The 16,455-nt window shown below is 43.5% G+C and overlaps 1 protein-coding gene across 2 annotated transcripts in view; it reads right to left on the bottom strand.

Moving 5' to 3' along the window:
• The window catches only part of slc7a11 (solute carrier family 7 member 11), a 195,422-nt gene that overhangs the window by 38,172 nt on the left and 140,795 nt on the right, over positions 1-16,455 (bottom strand). For both annotated transcript variants that reach the window (XM_088390002.1, XM_088389996.1), the window contains exons 6-8: positions 16,365-16,409; positions 10,213-10,336; positions 2,486-2,589 (exon numbers count right to left, since the gene is read on the bottom strand). In XM_088390002.1, coding sequence (XP_088246128.1) covers positions 2,486-2,589; positions 10,213-10,336; positions 16,365-16,409 — 273 coding nt within the window. The remainder of the gene's footprint in view (positions 1-2,485; positions 2,590-10,212; positions 10,337-16,364; positions 16,410-16,455) is intronic.

The raw sequence follows: 16,455 nt of genomic DNA on the forward strand, positions 1-16,455 counted from the left end.
TTTGGCGGTTGCTGAGGCAAAGACCCGGGTGTAGGAGGTGTTTCAGTAGAATGACTTTCGGAGAGCTTCGAAGAAATTTTGGTCCACCATTTGATGTTTCAGGAGAGCGAAGCAGTGCACCGTTAATACTCTACAGTGGAGATGGGATGCCGCTGACCTTGACTCTGGACGTCGTAAGTCAGTGGAGAGAATACTTCGAAGACCTTCACAATTCCATCGACTTCCATTGTGAAAGCAGAGCCTGGGCACTTTGAGGTGGGCTCTCCCATCTCTGGGGTTGAAGTCACTGAGGTGGTTAAAAAGCTCCTTGGTGGGAAGGCTCCTGGGGTGGATGAGATCTTCCTGGAGTTCTTTAAGGCTCTGAATCTGGGGCTGTCCTGGCTGAAACGCACAGCATCACGTGGACGTTGGGGACAGTGTCTCTGGATTGGCAGGCTGGGGTGGTTAGAAAAATTGTATATATATGTTATCATGTGTTCTCTAATGAGTACTTATTCCCAATGTTACTGTTCAGTATGCTTGCTGCTTTGCCTTGCTTATTCTTATCTTGTACAACAGAACAGAAGGATTATGGCTGGGTCAGGGGCGAGATGACGGTTGTGTCAAACAATATACTGCTGACATCTCAGCGTCCACCAGAACAGATCATGAAAACAACACGTCAAACGATGCGTCATGAACCTTCTGATCTTCCTTAAAGAACGTCACTTTCTCTTTTTATCTCTCGGAATATTGCTTAAACTGTTTTGCTGATATAGCCATATCTGCACGCAACACTTTGTGCGTCACTTTTTGTTTCTTTTCTTACGAGACAAAGTCACAATCTCTTCCCCAAATCAGTATTCTGCCTCACTTGTTTTTTGTCTGCTGATCCTTTTCTCTTATTCAGATATTCAGTTAGCACTTTGAACCTAACAGTGGTGTTCCCCTTTTTTAAGAAGAAGGGCCGGAGAGTGTTTTTCAACTACAGAGGAATCAAATTTATCAGCCTCCCTGGCAAGTTCTATTCAGGGGTGCTGGAGAGGAGGGTCCGTCGGGAGGTCAAATCTCAGATTTAAGAGCAGTGTAGTTTTCATTGTGACCCTGGAACAGTAGACCAGCTCTATACCCTTAGCAGGATCCTCGAGGGTGCATGGTAGTTTGCTCAACCAGTCCACATGTGTTTTGTGGTCCTGGAGAAGGCATTTGACCGTGTCTCTTGGGGAGTTCTGTGTGGGTTGCTTCGGGAGTAAGGGGTACCGAACCCACTGATAACAGCGGTTTGGTCCCTGTATCACCAATGTTAGAGTTTGGTCCACATTTCCGGCAGGAAGTCGGATTTGTTTCCAGTGAGGGCTAGACTCCGCCAAAGCTGCCCTCACCGATTCTGTTCGTAATTTTTATGGACAGAATTTCAAGGCGCAGCCGAGGCATTGAGGTGGCCTCAGGACCGCATCTCTGCTTTTTGCAGATGATGTGGTGCTGTTGGTTTCTTCAAGCCAAGATCTCCAACTCTTACTGGAGCGGTTCGCAGCCGAGTGAGATGATGAAAATAAACAGGAGATCGACAGGTGGATCGATGCCGCGTCTCCTGTGATGGAACTGTGGAAAGGGAGCTCTATATTCCTGCCCTCACCTATGATCATGAGCTATGAGTCATGACCAAAAGAACAAGATCCCGGATACAAGCGGCCAAAATGAGTTTCCTACACAGGGTGTCTGGGCTCTCCCATAGAGATAGGTTGAGAAGCTCGATCATCCGTGATGGACTCCGTGTTGAGCCGCTGCTCCTTCACGTTGAGAGGAGTCAGATGTGGTGGTTCAGGCGGCTCAGGTATTGCATTAGGATGCCTTCTGGATGCCTCCCCAGGGACGTTTTCTGGGAATGTCCCACCGGCAGGAATCCCGGGGACGTTAAGTTTTGCATACAAATAAATATATCAGTGTGTAAAAAAATGTTAAATGTTGTTCGTGTTCTGTTCTAAAATGTTTTTGTTTTGTTATTGGAAGTATTCAAAATAGTATCTTTTAAGCGTTTGGTTGAGCTAATACAACATTATAAAGTGGTGTAGCTGTCATTGATAATTTCACTGCTTTTTACTAATGTTTTTCCAATCTTTTTTCATAGAATATCCATTTTTCAGTCTTCTTTCAAAGTTATACTGTACAAATCAATGGGCCTGTTTTTGCAGCTGGTTGTTGCAAGGAAAGTTGTTAAATATTTTGCAACCATATCTTCAGTCACTGTCAATATTCATTGTACAAATATGAGATATCTGTACATAAGAAAATATGGTTATTCTGTTTAAGCCCCAGAAAGGGTGCAACCAAATCTGCACTGGTCGCACCAGTGCTGCAAAAGTTAGTTCTGTTGTGTTTTGAAAGTTCTTAAATTACTATTACATCACAGAAATTGCATTTTACAGAAGTTTGCAAACTTTTCTATATTGATTTAATTGCATACCACACAAAGTAACAATGCTGTTCAAATAAAAAGAAACTCTACCTTGACAGGACCAAGAGGGAACCGTTCATGGAGCCGTAGCACGACATGGCTACAAATCCTGGTACTGCTAATGAAAAATTTCCCATCAACTTCTTTGCAAATGTCTGTAAATCAGGAAACTATATTGTAATAGAAGAAGAGTTTATGGGAAAATGTTGTGTGATACGGTAAGTCAACGGATGTGATACAAACATTTTCATAGTGAACATGTGTGAGTGTGATAGATGGACACAAGCATTACAGAAACAAATGTTTTTACATATGGTGTATGATAGACATTTACAATTTATTATTAAGGCATTACCTTAATGAAATGAAGTGATCGCCTTTTTTTTTTTTTTTACTCCGCGCTTTATCAGTCAATATTGAGCTTTCCCCAAGATTGGGGAATACATACATATGTAGTATGTGCAAGGTTTCATACAGAAGTCATTTAAATATACTACGCACGTACAATAGATTTTTCAAAGATGAACAAGTTGTTCCAAAAATTGTCTTAACATATAAATGTTTAGTAAATGCATTTATTCCAGGGTGACACTGTCATCTAACCAATAGTAAAGGCAAAACACATTTTGGGTTCTTCAGATGCTCAGTGATCTTACATAATATGATGACTGTTGGGCCTCTTGACTGTTAATTTTGATTTCAGATTATAAGACACTTTTGGCGGTTCCATCATACCTCTGCCATATGCTTTGCGTTAAACTGTTGGCAGCTCTGAAAGGACAGACGCCCAAATGTTTACAGAGAAATAGCCAACAGGAGATTAGCGAGGGAGGGGGATTCTCAGCCAATGGTTCAAAACATGTGAGCCACCCTTAAACGTTTGTTAATAACAAAAGTAGAACATCTGATTTCCACAGAACTTGAAGAACGTGAAGTGACACAAGGGCCAAGGAAAAATCTATTTGAATCCAGATGTTGTTTTGCTCAGAGTAAATGTAAGATAAGATTTAAATTCTTAATTTTATGTAGATTATGCATCCATTTTATTGATGATTGTTTCAGGGGGAGGCCACCACAATGAATTTATAGACATCTTTCCATCCTACATCATCCAGTCTTTAATGTCTTTGAGGCAGCGAGTGAGGGTGGAGAGAATGGCAGGGGAGATGGTTTTGGTGGAGATGTAAAGTTGTGTATCGTCAGTGTAACAGTGGAGTTTGAAACCATAGTGGCGGATGATGTGTCCAATGGGAAGCATGTACACTGTGTGAAAAGAATGGGGCCCAGAACTGATACTTGAGGGACTCCGTGTGCAACAGGGGTGGTGTGGGATTTGTGTTGGTCAATGGTGATGTAGTGAAATCTGTCAGACAGGTAGGATTTGAACAGGGAGAGGGCGGTGTTGGTGATACCGATGGATTCTAGGCGGTTGAGAAGAATGGAATGGTTTACTGTGTCGAAGGCAGCACTGAGGTCAAGGAGGAGAAGGATAGTGAGAGAATCAGAGTCAGAGGAAAGCAGGAGATCATTAGTGACTTTAAGTAGGGCCGTTTCAGTGCTGTGGTTTGTACGGAAACCAGATTGGAATCGTTCATACAGGTTATTTGAAAGGAGGTGGGTCTTGAGTTGAGATGTGACGGCTCTTTACAGTAGTTTTGATAGAAATGTGAGATTAGAGCTGGGTCTGTAGTTGTTGGGGTCCTCAGGGTCAAGGCTGGGTTTTTTGAGGAGAGGAGTGATGGCTGCAAGCTTAAGAGGTGAGGGGACTGTGCCAGAGGTGAGAGAGGAATTGATGATGTCTATGATTAGTGGGGCAATGGGGGTGAGGCAGTCTTTAACCAGTTGAGATGGCATGGGGTCCAGGGGGGAGTTAGAGGATTTCATGGTGGAGAGTATTTGGGAGAGGTCAGCAGAAGTTATGGGGGAAAAAGTTGATAGCCGGGGGACAGATGATGAAAAGAATGTGGGTTCAGGTTGTGGGGTACAAGAGGGGGAGGATGCAAGCTGGTGGTAGATGTTTTCTATTTTAGAGTTGAAAAGTGACAAAAGCGTGTCACATTTCTCTGGGGTGAATGATGATGAAGGGTTGTGGGGTTAGAGGAGTTTGTTTATGGTCGAAAACAGGGAACGTGGGTTTGAAGAACCAGAGTGGATGATACCAGAGTAATAAGATGAGCGGGCTTTGTTAAGGGCTGATTTATAGTGATGCATAAGGTCTTTGTAAGCGAAGGCATGGACTGTGAGACCAGCTTTCTTGCATAATCGTTCTAGCTGTCGAAGTTGTTTCTTAAGTTTATGGAGTTCCGGGTTGAACCAGGGTGCGGAGTGAGTAAAGGTGACTGTTTTGGTTTTCAGAGGAGCCACTCTGTTGAAGGAGGTAGACATAATGTTGTTGTAAGTGTTGACAAGGTCCGTGGGGGTTGGATTTTCACGGGGGGGCGGAAAGGGTTTTTGATATGCAGGTGGAGAGAGTGTCTGGCAGATGGACTTGAGGTTGCGAAAGATGATTGTGCGGTTATGTTTTGGTTCGGGGGTGGGGGTGTCAATGTCGAATAAGATGGCCAGGTGGTCAGATATGGTGAGGTCGAAGCTAGAAATGTTGTGGATGTGGAGGCCAGGGCTGCAGACCAGGTCTAGTGTGTGTCCTTGCTTGTGGGTAGGGAAGGTAATGTGTTGAGTGAAGCCGGAGCAGTTGAGGAAATCCAGGAAGTCCATAGAATATTTACAGTCAGGGGAATTGATGTGCAGGTTAAAATCACCAAGAAACAGGAGGGATGATGAAACAGAGAAAGGTGCAGTGATGAATTCTGAGAGAAAGATGGGTTTGGTTTGGGGGTGCGGTAAATAATGACAGTAATGAGGGGTTTAGGTCCCGGAAGTTTAAAAGCCAGATGTTCGAATGATGGGGCAGAGGAGAGTGACAGGGTGCGGGGTTTGAGGTTTTGATTGAAAATAGCAGTGATGCCACCCCATCTGCCCTCAGTGCGTGGGCTGTCCAAATCAGAGTATCCTGAAGGGGTGGTTTGATTGAGTGAGAAATAGTCCAGGGGGTTTGCCATGTTTCATTTAGGCAGAGCAGATCAAGTTTGTTGTCTATGATGAATTCGTTGAGGATAAGGCTTTTATTGTTGAGGGAACGTGTGTTGAAGAGGGCGATTTTCAGGGGCTTTTGTTTTAAAGCCGTTGGGGAGGTGGTTGGGATTGTCAGGAGGTTGAAAAGTTTCGCAGAGGACGAGTTCTGATGACGTGGGTTGATGTGATGACGTAAGGAGGAAGTGTGGAAGCCGTTGTGTGAGCTGCGGTCAGTCCATATTGTTGGAATACAGTTTTCGGTGTTTGAAGTGAAAATTAATTTTTCACAAGATCTGCGATGGATGTAGGGGGGGGGGCGGCATAGAAGGGCAAAGTCTCGGAGTGCGCTGACCAGCTCCCCGGAAGGAGGAAGCGCAGGAATGAGTTGGCGAAGCTCGGCGGGCGTGTAATGGAGAACCATGACGGACGTGGAGAAGTGGCGGATTCTGGAGATGAGTGGAGGCGTTAGCCGCAGCCGAAAGCCAGATGGTGAAGAAGTGCGAGCAGCAAAGGCGTCGTCCTCGACGGTGGCGCGCCGGGCCCAGCCCTGGGGGCAGGGAGCCGCGGCAGCGCCGGCCGGCAATGCAGGGCCACCAAGGCGCCCACCACGTCCAGGTAGTGATGATGGCTCCCACGCCGAGCCTCACGGCAGCAGCAAGTCCAGCCAGCACACAGCAGACACAGATCACACAGGGGTTTCTGAAACTGTAACCTTGGTTTTTCCACGGGTAATCCGCCTTGAGATCGAGGTAGAAATCGGTGGAAGTCGGAGCAACGAGAATATTGGGGTGAACCAAGGCTGTGTCTTGGCTCCAGTGCTCTTTAACATCCTCCTCTCTGCCATTACGCGCCTCTTCCATCGTGGCACGGGTCATGAAAATGGTGTCCAGGTGGAGTACCGCTTGGACCTAGATGGAAACCTCTTCAACATCCGACGGCTCCAGGCCTACACAAAGACCAAGACCTGCCGGATCTATGAGCTTCAGTATGTTGATGACTGCGCTGTATTATCTCACACCCCTCACTCTATGCAGCACGCCCTGAACACCATTTCCTGCCTGTACCAATCCTTTGGTCTCCAGGTCAACATTAAAAAACTGATGTCATGTCCCGACTCGCTACCTCTACCTCCTCACCCCCCAGTTTCCATATAAATGGCATTCCACTCAACACAGTGGATCGCTTCACTTACCTTGGCTCCACTTTGTCCTCATGCTGCTCCCTTGATACTGAACTGCACACCCGCATCAATAAAGCCTCATCATCCTTTGGTCGCCTACGCCGCAGAGTTTTTGAAAACCGTAACCTGAAGGGCAGCACTAAGATTGCCGTGTACAACGCAGTAGGTCTCTCCACTCTCCTCTATGGAGCGGAGACATGGACCCCATACAGTCAACACAACAAGCTGGAGGCCTTCCACATACGCTGCCTGCGGAGGATCCTTGACCTGTCCTGGGAGGATTGAGTCCCCTATACAGACATCCTCAAAAACACCAACTCCATCTGCATGGAAGGAGCCGTGGCTAGGAAGCATCTTCGGTGGATTGGACACACCATCCGTATGCCTGATGACCGTCTGCACCGCCAAGTCCTCTATGACCAACTGAGAGATGCAAAGCGCTCTGTTGGAGGCAAAAGCGGCGCTTTAAGGACTACACTAGGGACCTCTTAAAGCAATCCAACATCAACACTATGCAGCTTGAAACTCTGGCACTCGACAGATCAACCTGGTAGATCACTTGTGCCACTGCAGTTTAAAAAATACACCAAATCAATCAAGACAGACGATCCAAGAGGCGCATTCAACGACACCAGCAGGCAGCTGGTAACCCCCTGGTATCCGGGTTCCCCTGCTCCATCTGTGAGCGGTTATGTGGCTTGTCAAATTACATGGTGGTTAGGATGGTACAAGATGGTGCATGAATATGTATTGGATTTGGCCCAGACGAATTGGCTCAGATGAAATTCCAAATTTCACCAGAAGATGGTGACAAAGCTTGACATGGGAGACCTGAAGGAGGGGCCTGAGTAAGGGTTACTTAAAAGTTAGTGCTCCAAATTGAACTATTGTTAAACTGGTAAAGGGGGGTTTGTTGGCTGAACCAGTCAACCTCCATTGCCATTCCAAATTTCACCAGAAGATGGTGACAAAGCTTGACATGGGAGACCTGAAGGAGGGGGCCTGAGTAAGGGTTACTTAAAAGTTAGTTCTTTAAAATGAACTGTTGTTAAACTGGTAAAGGGGGGTTTGTTGGTTGAACCAGTCAACCTCCATTGCCATTCCAAATGTCACCAGAAGATGGTGACAAAGCTTGACATGAGAGACCTGAAGGAGGGGGCCTGAGTAAGGGTTACTTAAAAGTTAGTTCTTCAAAATGAACTATTGTTAAACTGATAAAGGGGGGTTTGTTAGTTGAACCAGTCAACCTCCATTGTCGTTCCAAATTTCACCATAAGATGGTGCCAAAGTTAGATTGACTTGATATAGGGGTAACGTGATGGAAACTAGTAGATCAATTAAATTGTTTAATTGTTAGTGACTAGAGAAACGCGACCTGTCTGAATTATGCATAGTATCACACAATTTTTGATTATTTTATATTATTATATTATTTGTAATTATTTTTCTTGCTTATTCATTAAATGTCTTCTTAATCCTTAATTCGGTTATCGATTGTTTCATATTAACTATGTTGAGCATGGTTTTATATGCAGTAATTAGAACTTTAAATCTCTTTTGTTTCTCTGTCATAGTCATACAGTAAATTGTTTACCGTATTTGCCGGTGTATTAGTCGACCTTTTTCGATCCAAAATCGACCAAAAAAAATCGACCTCGACTTATATACCGAGCCATAAAATTTAACTTCGTATTCATCGCTTCAAATGTGATGGTAACCAAGGCCGTTTCTCATGCATCTCATTGTGCGTGGGTGTGCGTCCGTCAGGCTCATCAAACAGCGAGAAACTGAATCATTATAAAGCGTTCGTCGCATTAACACGCATCCTCAGCAACAATTTCAAATATTTTCACCTCAATAACGGACATCGAAAGCCAGGCGGCGACGATGACTGCTAGGGGGAAGTACTGGGTATTGAGCGAATGTACGAGTCATCGCGCGTCAAGCAACGACAATAACTACCGGTACATAAACATTCAATCGCCATGTCTAAATGAATGTCGTTGGCACTTAGAAAATATTCGCCAAACTTGGCCAGACTTCCAGCGGAAGAGGCTGAATTTTCACTTGTTCTGGCCGACCGGAGGAACCAGCCGAGGCGGACGCTTTACGGTGGTTGAGTCGTTGGCACTTAGAAAATATTCGCCAAACTTGGCAGGACTTCCAGGGGAAGAGACCGAATTTTCACTTGTTCTGGCCGACATGGGGAACCAGCCGAGGCGGACTCTTTATGGCGCAAGAGCCGTTGGCACTTAGAAAATATTCGCCAAACGCTCTCGATGGGACAGAAGACGACCTTATCTGGGAAGAGGAGGAGGAAACTGAGGATAAAGAAGACCAAGAAGATGCCCTTTATGACGACAAACTACACAAAAACGAATGGAACGAGCTTTTCGGAAATAGCGACGATGAAGACGAATTTTGAACTCAATGTACCGGCAATCACTTTATAATTATAATTTGTTGTTTCTTAACTAAAAATAAACCAGTTTCTAAGAGTGTTCATTGTTGTTAGTCTCTCTCGGCACGTAATATCACACGGTCATGAAGTAAATAATATTTAAAATGGCGTATAGATCGCTCGCTACAAACTCGCGAATTTGAACACATTTCGTCAATAAATTTCGCATATTTCTGATTGAATTTTGAAGTTTAATATAATGCAACAATTGAGCTCGACTTATACAAAGGATATATCATAAAATCGTAAATTTCCGTCGAATTTTAGGGGGTCGACTTATACACCGAGTCGACTTATACACCGGCAAATACGGTAGTTCTTTTTAATGTGAAGACAGCTTTTGTCCTTGACATCAGGAAGTTCTCAGATCTGGTTTGAAATAGTTAACTTAAGCTCAACTACGTGCAGATGTGCGCTAGTGTAAATAAACGAGTTCCCGCAGTCTTAACAAAGGCAGCTAAAATATTCCGAGCAGTTACAAGAGCCCCAAATATTTTAGGAAAAAAAGCCGCTGAAACGGCCGCGATCAATTTGATCCCGGGTCTCGACCAAGTAGTTACTCAACACCGGGGTCTTTTGCTTTTAACGGGACTGGCATCCGGAAAGGACAGAATTAATCTAACAATAGGTTGGTTGCGTCAACAGCGGTTAGATTCGGAACAAATCTTTTTTCGTCCCGGCTTACTTAAACTCTCGTCTCCCACTCTTAGCACCTTAGTGTTGCAGAAGGAGCAAAGAGAGTTTTTAACCCTTTAAACGGAGAGCCAGTCACTTACATTTGGTAAGTGCAGGATTTGACAGGCTCAAGGATCGGACTCTACGCCCACGAGAAGTGGCACCAGCGACATCGTCGCTGACCCCACCCGGCCCCTGGCTCCCTCTTCCCCTTGGAGCAAGCGTCATCATCGAATGCAATGGACAGCTAAGAAAATATTACCATACCGCACTGATCATCTTTTCTGCAGCATATTTTGTGCATCATTATTACATCTTTGTTATTTACAAATTTGAAAGGGGTCTTTAAATGTAAATGATATTGGGTTTTTTTTGTATTATATTATTTACCACAGCAACTGCTTCGGAGTTCAGGAGCTCTTCAACTGACATCACGGTGTAGTAAGCCATATTAACCAGCACATAGCAGGTTGTCACGATCGCCATGGAGATACAGATGGCCAAGGGCACTGTCCTGGTAAAGGAGAGTTCGTTATTATGTCACTGTGTTATCAGAATTCATTTGCTAATCATAAAAAAAAAATAGGGGTTGAGATCACAGTGTTGTGATGTTGATTTGTTATAATGTATCTAAAAGACAGAGATCTCAGTATCAAGCAATTCACACTGGTGACGGCAAGTGGTCTGTCCATTCTTTCCTGAGAAACCAGAAACAGTGCTAATATGGTGACTCAAGACGATTATATTGCTAAGTTCAAAACAAAGTTTAAAATGGTTTGTTGCACTGTAGGCTGAGTCCTTGATTATATTCATGTTGAATGTTTTATCTTGCCTAAATTTTGAATTCTTAGAATGGACTGTTGAGGGACTGTTTGTGTGACTTTATAAATTTAATCAAATTCAATAAAAAATGTGTTTGCATTAGAAAATCACAATCCACTTCTTTATGTTAAGGGTATAACAATTTGCTAAAATAATGGATCAAGGAAAAAAAATCAATGGATTTATATATCTATATCTATATATCTATATATATATATATATATATATATATATATATATATATATAGAGAGAGAGAGAGAGAGAGAGAGAGAGAGAGAGAGAGAGAGAGAGAGATTTTACATATATATATATAGATATAGATATGGATATATACACTGCTCAAAAAAACTTAAAGGAACAGTTTTTTATCAGGCTATGGCTAGCATTCAATGAGACTTTTCTGATAAGGTTTTGGTCAGGTATGCGGCAGAGGGGGTCGTTAATCAGTTTCAGCTGCAGTGGTGTTGATGGAATTAACAACAGGTGCACTAGAGGGGCAACAACGAGATGGTCCCCAAAACAGGACTGATTTTGCAGGTGGAGGCCATTTCAAGTTCCTCCTTCTTGTTCTTTTTTAACTTTTTTCCCACAAGTGTTGGCTTTAGCTAGAGTCATTATCACGACTGGGAGCATGAGGCGATCTCTTAACCCTCCTGAAGTTGCGCAGATTGTCCAACTCCTCCAGGATGGCACATCCATGCGTGCTGTTTCAAGAAGATTTGATGTGTCTTCCAGTACAATCTCCAGAACATGGAGGAGATTCCAGGAGACAGGCAGTTACTCTAGGAGAGCTGGACAGGGCCGTAGACGGTCCTCATTCCATCAGCAGGACCGATATCTGCTGCTTTGTGCAAGGAGGAACAGGTTGAGCACTGCCCGAGCCCTACAGAATGACCTCCAGCAGACTACTGGTGTGAATGTCTCTACCTAAACAGTCAGAAACAGACTTCACGATGGTGGCCTCAGGGCACGACGTCCTGTAGTGTTTCTTGTGCTCATTGCTCAGCACCATGGAGCTCAATTGGCATTTGCCACAGAACACCAGAATTGGCAAGTCCCCCACTGGAGTCCTGTGCTTTTTACAGATGAGAGCAGGTTTACCCTGAGCACCTGTGATAGACGTGAAAGGGTCTGGAGAAGCCAAGGAGAGCACTATGCTGCCTGCAACATCATTCAGCATGACAGTGATGGTCTGGGGAGGCATTTCCATGGAGGGACGAACAGACGTCTACAGGCTAGAGAACGACAGTCTGACTGCCAATAGGTATCCGGATGAAATCCTTGCACCCATGGTCAGACCCTACGCTGGTGCAGTAGGTCCTGGGTTCCTCCTGATCCACAACAATGCCCGGCCTATTGTGGCAAGAGTATGCAGACAGTTTCTGGAGGATGAAGGAATTGACACAATTGAATGGCCCTCACAATCACCTGATCTAAAGCCAATAGAACACCTCTGGGACATAATGTTTCAGTCCATCATATGCCGCCAGGTTGCTCCTCAGACTTTACAGGAGCTCACTGATGCCCTTAGACAGATCTGGAAGGACATCTCACAAGACACACAAGATATTGAAAAGAATTTTGAGTTGCAGAAATTGAATTTGGGCAAAAAGGACGAGCCTGCCACATCATTTTTTCACTTTGATTTTTGGGGTGTCTGTAGACTGAGCCCTCTGTAGGCTGAAAACTTTTATTTCCATCAAAAGATGTGGCATCCTTTTGTTCCTGAGACATAAAAAAAAATCACCATTGAAATCTGATGTTTTCAAAGTGTTCCTTTAATTTTTTGAGCAGTGTATATGCATATGTATATATATATAAAATATGATTTTTGTTATATTTTGTCCATGAATACGTATTAAATAATTCCAAATGGTCTGTCCGCTTCCTTTCATTGCTAGCCCCCGGTTGCGCTGCTTCCAGACGTATATTTTCATATTTAAATATTTAACCATTCACATTTCAGCCACTATTTGGTCAAAGAAATCTGCCTAGAGTTCACAATCATTTCTGAGGACCCTGTAGCATAAAATAAATGGCAATCAAACTGTTGTTTTAACCAATCAGATTTTGAATTGGCAACACCAAGGCCATCTAGCAGGCGTACAGAAATGTCAGCGTATTTACACGCTTTGATTGGATAGTCAGAGTGTACTAGCCAGAGCTAGCAAACTGCATCTGTAGCGAGTTGCACAAGCAGAGATATTGTTGTGTTTATTTAATAGCTGTTTTGTCAACCCACAATGGCTGAAGCAGGAGAAGAAATGGATTTGGTTGCAGATTTACTGTCAAAACCATTTTCAGGACAGGCTTTTCCAGAAAACATTTGTGTGTTTGGCGGTGACCATCCCCTTGTCCACTGCTTCTGTTGAATGGACATGCTCAGCCCTAAAGTGAATTAAAACTTCGAATAGAAAAGGATTTATTGATGGAACTGAAACGCACGGATAATCTGCACTACAGAGTAATTGAAATCTTCTTGAGAAAAGAAAGGAGGATGGATTTTGTAAAGAAATAATCAGGATTTTTGGTGAGTAAAATGTTGCTGTATTCCCAAATAATATTGCAATTTTATCTGATTATTTTTTATGCTTATTTTATGTGTGTCACAGCTGTACCTGCAGTAGTTTTATAGCCATATAATATTTGTTGAGGGTTGGATTGATTCAGACTGAAGGCCTAGGTGTGAAATGCACAGCCTGTCTAAGTAAGGAAGGAAGGAAGGAGTAGGTAGGTAGGTAGGTAGGTAGGTAGGTAGGTAGGTAGGTAGGTAGGTAGGTAGGTAGGTAGGTAGGTAGGTAGGTGCTTCATCTGATTGAATTTATGATTAAGCATGGTATAAATAAATCTGACATGACTTGGTATATGTGGTGGGAGTGATACTCGCACAAGGAAATGAACATACACGATCAAATTTGCGTGAGGCACACCACATTTTGCATCGCGGGTGAACGTAGCATAGCAATTACATGTGAGACAGGCTAGGCATGTTTTGCTCAGTTGTCAGTGAATGAAGCGTCCGCCAGCGATGGACTAAGGCAATGGTCCCTAACCTTTTTTGCTTCACGGACCGGTTACGCGTCAGAAATAATTTTGCGGACCGGCCTTTATATAAATAAATAATAGATTTATACGAATAAATTATAAATGTATAATAGATATATAAATACGATGAAATAAAATAATACGACTGGCATAAAAACAAATATAAACCACATAGAAATAAAACTCACCATTATGTTGAATTATTGGGAGCACCGAGCTTGTTTCTCAGAAACGAGCCGGTCCCATCTAGACGTAATCAATGACACCCGAAGTGGTAAAGATTTGTCTTTTAATGAAGGATGCTTGGTCTCCATGTGCCAAAGCAGTTTTGAAGGCTTCATTGCCTCGTTAGCTCGCCTGTCGCCACATGTGCTGAGTGCGCTTGGCACGTCAGAGTCACCTGTGGCGATAAATCCATATTTTAAGTAGGACTCTAGAAGTGTTCTTTTAAATGCAGCTTTCCTTTTTTTAGAAGTGGTAAACTCTTCTTCTTCAGTCTCCTCATTGGGCTTTTTTTCCCTTTCCGAAGAAGCTTTCCAAACTTTTCTGTTTCTTGCTCATTTTTGCTTGCCACGCGGGCTCGAATGGGGTGACATGTCGCGTGACCGAGACAAGCGTCTTGTGTCAAGAGACACAGCGACGGATGTAATTGGGAGAGAATTGCCAATTTTTTTATATCTTTCAAAATAAATTCTTACTCGTTTTTGCTAGCTTTGCGGGCTCGACTGGGAAAACATGTCACGTGACCGGGACGAGCCTCTTCACCAGAATGAATTGATCGTCGATAAAAAAAATATATGTATGTTTTTTTTTTTTTCCTGTGTGGCTTGGCGGCCAAGTGACCCACTGACCGGTACCGGTCCGCGGACCGGGGGTTGGGGACCCCTGGACTAAGGGTCTGTCTGCATTTTACGGTTAGTAACGATTACAAGAATGGATGAAAACTCACTTCTGTCCATTGTCAGTCCATATTTTTTCAACCCTTGTCCCCTTTAGTCCCTCATCATTCATCCGCAGAATGGGCGTCCTCCAACGACGGACGGACATTTGGTTACTATAACGGAATGCTCACCTCTGATAAAAGAAGTGTGATAAGTATTCTCATGAATTCAGTTTAAATTCAGGGTTAATTTTGCTTTTTAGTCATTGATTTTGGAAGTGACCATTTCCGGACTCCCTCTTGCATTTTTATATTCATTTGAAAAGGCATATGTAAACTTATCTTAGAATAAGCACATTCTCTTTGGCACATGTGATTAGCTAGGTAGCTTGAGCTATGCAGTTATCTTGCTGTGACCTCTCTTGTTTTTACTGGCTTTCCCTTCTCTATGACACTTTTTGCACATACATAGGAGTTGATCTCAGTTAAGACTGCAAGGTCACACATTATCGCACAGGCTAGGCCAGACATGGGCAAACTACGGCCCGCGGGCCACATCCGGCCCACGGGGGCGTTTAATCCGGCCCGCCAAACCTGAATAAATTGTATTATTAATTTTTTGGGGGGGTCATTTTCCCTGCAATTACTATTTCCCCAGTAGATAGGGAAGCGCCCGCCCGCGCATTTACTCCCGGGAGCCGTGTCAGAAAGCTCGGTGCACACTCACAAGTGCGTGTGCGTACTCAGTAGTACGGACGCGGCGCACTCCGCGCTCTATTTCATCTATCGGTGCCGAATTTCGACCGTAGGCTGTGACGTCAGTATTCTCGTAATTCGCGCACTGAGCTTTCAGATACAGTTTTACGCTAATGCCATCCACAAACCTTCCCCTGGAATCCTTCCATAAAAATGAGTGGCCCGAAGAAAAAAAAGGTGGACACTGAGTGCCGAATGTTAAAAAAGAGTGGACAATTTGGCTCGACCTACGTGTGTGTGAAGACGTTCAGCCACATGAACGTCAACAAAGCTTGTCACAGATCTTGGTTAACGGACCTCGACTCTATCCTAAGAATTACCACAACAAATTTTACTCCAGACTATGATGCATTAGCAAGAAAGCGAAACCAACAATACTATTGATTTCTTTATTACTTTATTTAGATGTATTTTTTCACTGATTCTTCAAGATGATGTATTTGGTCAGAATGCCGTTGGACGTGATTTCGCCTCATTAGATAAACATATTTCATAAATCTGACCTGCAGGCGCTGAAGTGATGGAAAATGTTATTCATCATAACTGTCGTAGTTCATAAGAATCACTGATAGTAGTTTTTTGGTGAAATATTTTTTTAATGCTGTTAATAAATGCATTTGTTTTCAAAAAGTTTTTTAATATCCATGCTTTAGTATCTACTAAAAGTAAAAACGTTTCATGCAATGACCTTTACATGGCATTTATATTACTTCACACAAACACTAAATCCATCTGCTCCTGGTTCGGCCCCCCGGTCAAAATTTAGAACCCAATTCGGCCCGCAAGTCAGAAAGTTTGCCCACCCCTGGGCTAGGCAGATTCGCTCTCTTGAAGCCGGGTGGCCAAGAGTATTATAAGAGTAGGGACCTTGGAGGTGGGAGTTAGACCTTCCGCAATCTTGCAGAGAAGGCTCCACAGCTGTGTATCGATCTTTCTGGCATACATTAAATAGTTAAGCAGAGAAGGTAGCCTTCTGGTAATTACTATTAGCATAGCAAGCATTAAAGATAAAGAATTGGGACAAAAGCTACCACTTACCTCTCAGGATTGTGAATTTCCTCTGTAACAAAATTTAGGTAGAACCTGGAAAAGACATGAGCAGCGTGATTAGCGCTTGATGGCTTTCTAA

Source organism: Syngnathus floridae, chromosome 1 (genome assembly GCF_059516105.1).
Source record: "Syngnathus floridae isolate MCC-2025c chromosome 1, RoL_Sflo_1.0, whole genome shotgun sequence".
Classification (NCBI taxonomy): domain Eukaryota; kingdom Metazoa; phylum Chordata; class Actinopteri; order Syngnathiformes; family Syngnathidae; genus Syngnathus; species Syngnathus floridae.